The sequence below is a fragment of the Pogona vitticeps genome, chromosome 2 (assembly GCF_051106095.1).
Source record: "Pogona vitticeps strain Pit_001003342236 chromosome 2, PviZW2.1, whole genome shotgun sequence".
NCBI classification, from domain to species: Eukaryota; Metazoa; Chordata; class Lepidosauria; order Squamata; family Agamidae; genus Pogona; species Pogona vitticeps.
In genome coordinates, this window is record NC_135784.1 from 310,783,886 (window position 1) to 310,792,839 (window position 8,954).

Genomic DNA, 8,954 nt, shown 5'->3' on the forward strand with positions numbered 1-8,954 from the left:
ACAAAGAGTGAATCGGAAAGGACAAAATGGTTTCTGGACTGGGTTGGCCTCCGGCCCCAATTTAACGGCATGCCCACTGACAGATCTGCCCTTGATCCACAGCCCTGCTGGTGAGTTTTGGAGGATCTCCTCCCTGGGCATTTAAGGTGCAAGCGACAGAATTTACCCCACAGACTTTTGCTTCTACAGGAAAATACCACAGCGGACAGCGTCTTCCTCCCTTCTCCAGTGTTCAGAGATGAGGCGCCCTTGTCAAAAGACTGCTTTATTAACACCATAAATCAGCAGTGGCATTTTGCAGGGGAATTGGAGCAGAAATGAATCAAGGTTTGATTCAGAATCCTTCTGTTCGTGCACAAAGAGGGAACAGAGCACTCTCTAGTGGAATAAGGCAGCAGAACAAAAAAGCTTCAGCCAACTCTTATTGAACCCCCTGGAGAGCATCTTTCCTCACCTCTCTTTGGCCACCCCCTCAATCAAGCTTTCCAGATCGGTATGGGAGCACCACCAGCTCCCTTCCACCCTTGGTTCCATAAAACCAGGAGGGGCAGAACAGAACTCAACTGGGCTTATTGGAACTTGGGTAAAGGGGAAGCGATAACCGGAGTCCAGAATGCTAGTTCTGCTTCCTCGTCCCCCGTCAGCTCCAAACGTCTCTAGCCCCTCATTTCCCTTCACCCGGAGGGTCAAAGCCTCTCTGAGGAGCTTGATCCCCTGAGCCCTTCGTTCAGTCTCCTAGGGCTTCCATCTGCCTCTGGGTTTCCTGAGAGGGACTAGGCTCCAGAGCAGGCAAGACCCGCAAGCTCTCAACTGTCTGCCAGGTGGGCACAGGGCTGGAGACATTAGCAGCCTGGTTGGGGCACGACAGCACGCCATCTGCCCCCCCCCTTCACCCTGTATACCAGCATCACCCTCGGCTTCAGTGATTACACCATCTGAAACATTACCTCCCAGTCCCTCTATCCGCATGCTAATAGGTTCATTCCGTATTCCAGTGATATTCTGCCATTGTGCCACTCTGGAAGGTTCAAAGTAGCTCACCAAGAGTGCTGATGTGATCAGAGGATAAGGAAGCCATCTCTCCCCTGGTCCTCTCTCATGCCTAGAATTCAGGACCCAATAATAATTTGTGGCCCCTGCACAACCGATCCCTGATCACCAACTTCAGCTCTTGTCAACAAGGCGCAGTGGAGAATCAAACTCCCAACCTCTGCCTAAACCACCGAGCCGTTTCTGAATAGATGGTCCCAATCTCTCGGCTACTTTGCAATTTCAATGAGAAAAGGTGCTACCAGGAAGCAGGATACAGTGGACCCTCGACTTACAGACGGCTCGACTTACAGACTTTTCAAGTTACAGACTTCTCTGGCTGCAAAATTTAGATTCGACTTGCAGCCAGAGAATTGACTTACAGACCAGAAAAAACCCAAAATGGAATAAAAATAGAATAAAAACCACTGGTTATGGGATTAATCAGTTTTCAGTGCATTGTAGGTCAATGGAGATTTGACTTACAGACTTTTCGACTTGCAGCCACCATTCCAATACGGATTAATTCCTTAAGTAGAGGGTCCACTGTATTGCAAAGCAGCTCCCTCAGAAGATTCTGGGGTGCTCGACTACATTGCACTCAGGATAAAACACATTGGGTCCCAAAGCTTGTTTCAGAGCAAAGGCTGCTTGCTGGAAAACCATGGGGAACATTTTCATGCCACAGCAGTGCCTAAGGCAAATCATTGTCACTCTTTCTCATTTGACAACTAACTGGTAAAGATTAGAAGCCATGCAAGAGACACTAGGCACTGCAGCGGAAATTCAGAAGCTGCTTTAGAAAGCGGAAGGGCTCATGAAGGCACTTCTCAGTGAAGGAGAGACGATGAGAGTAAAGCATATTTGAAGAGCCCTCCCTAGCAACAGCTTGAGAAAGTTGTCCTATCTGTGCTCCTGAGTTCCACTTAGTAGCTGACCAGCCAGGAAGTAAAATAAAATAAAATAAATCTAATCCCCCGAAAGACTATCTGGCCAAAATAATCCCTGGAAGGATCAAGATCTCAAGTCAAAAGCAAGTTTTCCTTTTCCTTGGTGAGAAGCGCTTGCATATTTCACAAGAACTGACAGATAGATATGGCCCACCTTGACTTAAAAGGCAACACACAGCATAAAAGATTAAGAAAAGGCACTTCAAAAAGAAAAGATACAAGCCTGTGAAACAGACCTGACAAACAGGCAAAATCTTTATAGAGGCAGCCACTGTCTGGAAGAACTTATTTCGGAGAAGAAGATGCCGGAATAGAAAGGAAGCAACTGACAGCAACACTGGGCTTGGCCAGGAAAAGCAGAGAGCTGTTTTCAGAGGTGAACATCTTTAGGGAACTGCACCATCACAAACACTGAGGTATTTAAATAACCCAAGCAGTTATTTAAAGCACCCCTGGTTTTGTGAGGGATGACATCTCAAGATCCTCAGCCATAATGAATTCTTTCTGCATCCCCTTGTCCTATTCAAATTGCAAGGTGAGTGCTTCACACCTGGAAAAAAAAAGCACAGCAGGCATCCATAATTCATGACAGGCTCTTACTCCACAATCCGTGTGCTGCGGGGTCCTGTCTGATGAATAATCAAAAGGGAAGCCTGCCAGGAAAGGAGGAAGTTGACTTATTTGGACAGCTTCGGGGGTTCAGGCTTCTGGCTCCGGAGGCAGAGGCTGGGAGTTTGATTCCCCACCGATGGGGGCTGGGCTCCGTGATCCAGAGGGTCCTTTTCAGCTCGGCCGTTCTAAGACGGCAAAGATGTAACTCAACGGTGGGCCACACCAACTGTTGGGACTCTCCAGGCACTTCCTTCCAAAGTATGGAGACATGGGCGAAAGGAAGAAACAAAAGCGTACCAACCCAATCTCCTGGAACATCAGCCCCACAAAAACGAAGCTCCCCCCCCCGCCGACCATTAGAGGGGTGAGTGGGAGGGTCACAAAAAACATGTTTGGTTTTTATTACTTCCTCTATTTATATCCCGCTTCCCCTGCCATGAGGCAATACACACAGCTCTTTGATCACCATGACCTGGCGAGGCAGTCGAGGCTGAGAATAAAGAAGGACTCGGCCAACCGCCCTCAGTCAGAAGCAAAGGGTAAAGGGGGGGACCTGAACCCAAGGCTCCTAAATCCTCAACCAGCATGCTAATCGCAAATGAGAAAAAATGAGGGTGTAGCCCAGACGTCTCTTCTGTCTCAAAGATACATACAAGACCACTTAACTGGAAAATATACATTTCCCCCAGTTTTATTAATGAAAAATATAATTTTTCAAGGCCTGTAGTCCATGGCTGTTCTGAGACAGCTCATTTTCTTCCTCTCCATACGATATGACACAACAGGCAGTCCCCTTGGCACAATCACAGGTCAAAAAACACATCCAGAAATCTGTTCTCGTTTTTACCCTGAAGCAAACAGCGGTCCCTTCTCTTGAATGTTCAGGAAGGCTGATGCTTAAAGCAAAGCAAAGCAACTCTATGTCAAAAGAGCACAGAGATACAGACACCATGAAATGATTCTCCACTTTGGGTTCCGAGGGGGACCTTCGATGAGCTAGTAAAGGAATCTGGTGGGTTAGCAAAGTGCAAGACCCTTTCAATGTCAAGCGGCACCAGCCAGATAGATGATGGGAGGGAACCATTCATCATCACAGGGACCCGCCTGCTGGAAGAGAAACACAAAGTGGAGCGACAGCTTCTTCTCAGCTTGTGAGATTCTGTACTTCCTTCTCAAGCTGACGTTTCAAGCGCCCCCACCACGAACAAACCCCTATCCATCCACTTGAGCATGTCTTGTGCACTTCCTCCTCACGGAAGGCAAAACAGCCGCACGGCAAGAGCCTCACAACAATTCTCTCCAACGCACAACAAATTTGAATTCAGACCGTTTCCTTGCCTTTTATCTCGGGACGTGTCGCTTCCTTCTGCTCCTATTCCCAACACGTCCAATTTTAAAACTGGCAACCTTTCCTTTTGTCACATTCTGGAGCGTGTCTTTTTTTCAGGACTTCTTGTACGCCTCCTCCCGCCCCACCGAACGATGATGCTTCCCAGCACGGCCCGCTCCTCTCCCTCCCCCCTGCTTCCGCTTCGCCTGGCTCTGGGGCTCCGATTTGAGCGTTTCCAACCAGAAGGCATCAAAAGACCCGGGGGCTTGATATCCCGGCTCCTGAGGGTCGAGGGGATCTTTGCTCAGCAAGACGCAAATGGCAGGGACATTTCGCTTCACTGTCAACGGATCGAGGCCAGCCTCCGGCACAATCGGCTCCCAGATCTCCTCCGTTTGCCTGAAGAAAACTCTGGTGATCTGGTGAAGGTTCTTGAGCCTCCGCTTCATGATCTCCACACAAGTGATGGTCTTGCTAATCGCTTTGCCCACACCACTGAAGAGGACCTGCCTCGTGGCCTCCGACTCCATCTTGCCAATGGCGTAGCCCATCAGGTTCCGGATCTTGCTGCCATCCTTCACTTTCATTTCAATGATGTCGGAGGGCAAATGGGCGAAAGGGAGAGGGCAGGGCTTCTCCACCGTTTTCGACTTCTGATAGTTCTCCATGATCGGCACCACTGGAGAGGGCAGAGAAGAGACACAGCACTTCAATAGGCAGACGAGAGTTTCATACCTGCATATGAGGTTTACATATGTGTGTGAGAGAGAGAGAGAGAAAAAAAAAAAAGAGAGAGAGAGAGAGAGAGAGAGAGAGAGAGATGGGCAGGTTTAGCATTAGGAATACGATGGGGAGATAGGACAGCAGTTTTCAAATACCTGAAAGGGAGTCATACAGAGGAGGAGCAGGCTCTATTCTCAATCATCCCAAAATGTGGGGCATGTAACAATAGGCACAGGAAGCCAGATTCAGGCTGAATAGCAAGAAAAACATCTTAGCGGTTAGAGCAGTATGACAATGGAACCCATGACCTTACGGGGAGGTGGTGAGCACTCCAACACTGGAGACATTCAAGAGGAAACTGGACAATCATTTGTCAGATCTGCTTTGATTTTGGACTCCTGCACTGAGCAGGGGGTTGGACCCGATGGCCTTGTAAGGTAAAGGTTCCCCTTGACATTTAGTCCAGTCGTGTCCAACTCTAGGGCGCGGTGCTCATCCCTGTTTCCAAGCCAGCGTTTGTCTGCAGACAGTTTCCAAGGCCTCGTGGCCAGCGCGACTAGACACGGAAAGCCATGACTTTCCCATCGTGGTGGTACCTATTTATCAACTAGCATTTTTACATGCTTTCGAACCGCTAGGTCGGCGGGAACTGGGACAAGCTGTGGATTCGATCTTACGACGGCTGGTCTTCCGACCTTGCAGCACAGAGGCTTCTGCAGTTTAACCCACAGCAATACCACGTCCCTGTACACACCAGTGGTGACTGAAAAATAAAAAAAAATGAAAGGGAGATGGAGCTAAACAGTGACCAGCACATTTCTTTAACAGAAATGTTATTATTGCACGTATTGTTGAACACAGAGAGATGAAAAACATCTGAAAAAGTACAAGGTTCCTTTCACCACCGGGCGGTTCTCAGGAAGAACACACGGTTCCCGCTGAAGATATAGATTGCTGCAGGCTTTATCTATTTCTGCCATCCTGAATCTGTAAAAGCAGAATGCTGCTCCAGGAGAGTTCATAAATACAATCTGAACCTTTCGGGTTTGTTGAACAGAGTGGTTTAGAATTTGATGGAAGACAAAAGCTGAAGGAACGTCACGTCTGAGAGCCGGCTGGGCACAGCTTGTCTTCCCAGCCTTCCTCAACCAGCGCCTTTGCCGAGGAGAGCTGCAGATCAACAACATATCGAGGGCTGAACTTTGCGTTCCCCCCCCCCCCCTTCTAAAGATCAAGAGCAAACATGAAGTGAACTGGGAAGACCTACAGCCCAGTGCAGGAGCACCTGTCTTACCTTCAGGAAGCTCCAAGCTTAATCCCCGCCATTCCCTTTCCCCAGGTGTGAAGGGGTACAAGCGCACACCCCCTCATGAGCCGTCTGGCCCCAGCACATGTAGACTGGGCAGCCAGGATGGGAGTAGGTAGGTTCCCACACACACACACACCGAATCAAGCCACTAGGAAGCAGCCCACACAGGTGAAGGAGAGGCAAAGGCCCAAAAAGGAACAGTTAGAGAAGGAGGAAGGGGTCTACGAGAACAGAAGGGAAAGAGGCAGGCTCATTGTGCTTTTGGGGGGAGGATGACACCCAGGAAGACACAGAGACCAGGGAAAAGGAGGAGGGGGCACCCTGTCTGTCTGCGCTCAGACACGGGAGATTCAAGCCACGCGCTCGTCCAGACATGGCTGCAGCCCCCGGAGAAACAAGTCAGGACAGGCATGCTGAAGGAAGGGAAGGGGAGACGTGGCTGAGCCTGGCTTCTCTCTTCTCGAAGGGTCGGGGGGGGGGGGTAGAGAGGCTTCCCCCTCCCGCTGCTTTCCAGGAAACTCAACCCTGGAGAAGAACTCGGGTGAAGTTAACTGGGGGGGGGGGGGAGGTTGGCAAGCAGCACCCAAGGGGCTGGAGATTATAAATCCCTTGGAGGGGGGAGCCAGGGGTGTGTGATACGGTACCCACAAATAAAAGCTATTTCTGAATCAAGATGCCAGTTATTGACCCCCCCCTCTCCCCATCAGCACCAGAGCAAAAGGCTGCACAGCAGGACAAGGAAAGCTGTCAATTTGTCCGTCGGCGCAGAGACCGGAGGGATCAAGGGGGAAATTCCGTGTTACTTACAGCAGCAACATTTCACATATTTTTTCCACCAGTACTTCGTACACGGTTACCCTGTCCGGTACAGTGAACAGAGCGTCTGAGATCTAGGGGTCTTGGAGACTCAGGTTCAAATCCCCACTTAGCCATGGAAATGGCCAGTGGAGAAGAGGAGAACAGACAAAACCACACCTTAAATAGGACACACACACCTCGAAAGCCGCATTCAGTTTTAAGTACTGTAATTGCTTTATCCCTGTTATATGCTTAACTGGGTTTTTTTTTAAGGTTACAATTTATTGTGGTTTTAGGAAGTTTGTTTTTTAATAACATGTGAGCCATCTTGAGTTCTTTCATTGGGGCAAACGAAGGGGGGGGGAATTAATCAAACAAGTAGGGTCACTATAGGTCAATTCTGATCTGACCACCTGAAAAGCTTTAATGGCTTGCCACAGCTGCAAACGAGGTGGGTTTTTGGGTTCGGCAGAATTCTTTGGCAAGCAAGGAAAAAAAGAGAGTCCTCTCTCCCCCCCCCCTGAAAGCACCATTCAGGCACGCACTCTGAATGTTATACAGTAAGGACCCCCCCATCTGTGGGATCAATATCCGCTGAGTCAATTATCCACTGCCAGAAAATACTAAAATAAAAATTAAAAAAACCCAGGAAACATGGATGTATTTCCAAGGTGTATCTACCAGATCTGGCCATTAGAGGGAACCAGAGGCCAGGCCATGGACAGCGTTCCATACTTCCGCGGTTTCCGGCATCCGCGGGGCGGGGAAATGTCCTGGAAGCCATTCCCCCGTGGCTACCACGGTCCTGCTGTATATTTAACGAGGGCCGAAAGGGCCTGTGGGGCCAGACAGGGTGGCCACGCTCTTCAGATGCTCAGAGGCATTCTCGCCGGGGTGTGTGTTGGCTTGCTTTGCAAGACAAGCTTTTCGGGCCAGCCAGAAAGGCAGAAGGAAAGCATTCAGTGTCTCCCCCCCCCCTCCACACCCGAAAAGAGTTAAAGACACACCGGGCTCCCTAAACCCTCCCCACTCACCCACCCTTCCTCTTTCACTCACCCTCCGGCTCGGCCTGGCGCCGGCAACAAGATGGCGCCGCTCCTCCTGGCTGGGCCTGAGCCGGCGCGTGCGCAGTGACGACGACGACCACGACGCCACGCTCTTCCTACGCGCCGACGGGAGGGAGCGAAGGGGGCGGGGAAAGGACGGGGGGAGGGGGAGAAAACGGAGCGCGCGCACGCGCAAGGTTCTCCGAGCGGCAAAACCCCTCCTCCTCCTCCGTCCCGCCCCCTCTCGCTATTGGCCAAGAGCCTTCCATTGGGCCCCGCCCCCCGCCCGCCCCTCCTCCCACCGGCAGGGAGTCATGCGGCCAGGGAGCCTCCAGGGGGCGCCCTCCGCCGTCCTCGCCCCCCCTTCGCCTTGCTCTGTGATTCCCGCGGGGGGGGGGCTCGGAGGCCAAGGAAGGAAGGAATGGGGGGTGTCTCTCCTGGGCCGCCCCCGCCTCCCATGCTCCCCCACTACCCGACCCATGCTCCCCTGCCAGCGAGGAAGAGCCCTCGAAGCTGGGGGAGAACGAGCCCCAAGCAGCAGCAGAGGGAAGGAGGGGTGGGGTGGGGGGGCATGGCCAGCCCTCCCTCCCCCCAAAAGGGGGATCTCCCCGCCCCTCCGTGGCTGGGGAAGGAGCCACCCAGGAGAGGAGGGGCAGCAGCTTGTCCCCCCCCCACCCGAGAGGAAGGGTCCCTGGAGGAGACAACGAAGCCCCCCCCCCACTTCCGAGCCTGGGCTGCCTTGCAAAAGGAAAGCGGGGGGGGGGGAAATGTCTGGTCCTGCACCCCCTCCCTCTCCCCCAGGGCACTGGGCATAAACAGGGGGTCCCGGTGGTGGTGGCCGTGGCCTAGCACGCAGCCCCACGCCTGTCCGACGAGAGGGGAAGGTTGCCGGCCCCGAAACCTCAGCCGGGGCTCCCCAGGTGCGCCTTGGACGTCCACGTACCCCCCACCCCTGGGGGTCGCCCTGCGTGGCCACCGTGGCCTGGAAAACGAGCAGTGGTTCTCTTCTGCCGGGAAGACCCAAGGATATTGCGGACGATGGGTTTAGGGATGGATGGATGGATGGCCGGGGGGGGGGGGGTCCTGGGAGCCGTGGAGGAAGGAAGGCCGCCAACTCGCCAGGGGGAGAAAACTGCTGGACTGTGGGGGTCGGGGTG

The 8,954-nt window shown here is 52.3% G+C and overlaps 1 protein-coding gene across 3 annotated transcripts; it reads right to left on the minus strand.

The window, feature by feature from the left end:
- Positions 1–3,266: 3,266 nt before the first annotated feature.
- RPP25L (ribonuclease P/MRP subunit p25 like) lies at positions 3,267–7,957 on the minus strand. 3 transcript variants are annotated; one of them, XM_020796461.3, is made up of 2 exons: positions 7,808–7,957; positions 3,267–4,600 (listed from the first exon to the last, which is right to left on the minus strand). In XM_020796461.3, exon 2 carries the CDS (start codon positions 4,587–4,589, stop codon positions 4,035–4,037), a length of 555 nt encoding a protein of 184 aa, XP_020652120.2. In that variant the 5' UTR covers positions 4,590–4,600; positions 7,808–7,957; the 3' UTR covers positions 3,267–4,034. The 3 variants fall into 3 exon arrangements, with proteins under 3 accessions (XP_020652120.2, XP_072849127.1, XP_078240305.1); XM_072993026.2 differs by having other exon boundaries at positions 3,267–4,656; positions 7,808–7,912; XM_078384179.1 differs by lacking the exon at positions 7,808–7,957 and adding an exon at positions 4,800–5,223.
- Positions 7,958–8,954: the final 997 nt, after the last annotated feature.

What these genes read in the sequence shown, in the direction of transcription:
- RPP25L (XM_020796461.3), bottom strand. Translation starts at nt 4,589, where the DNA reads ATGGAGAACTATCAGAAGTCGAAAACGGTGGAGAAGCCCTGCCCTCTC.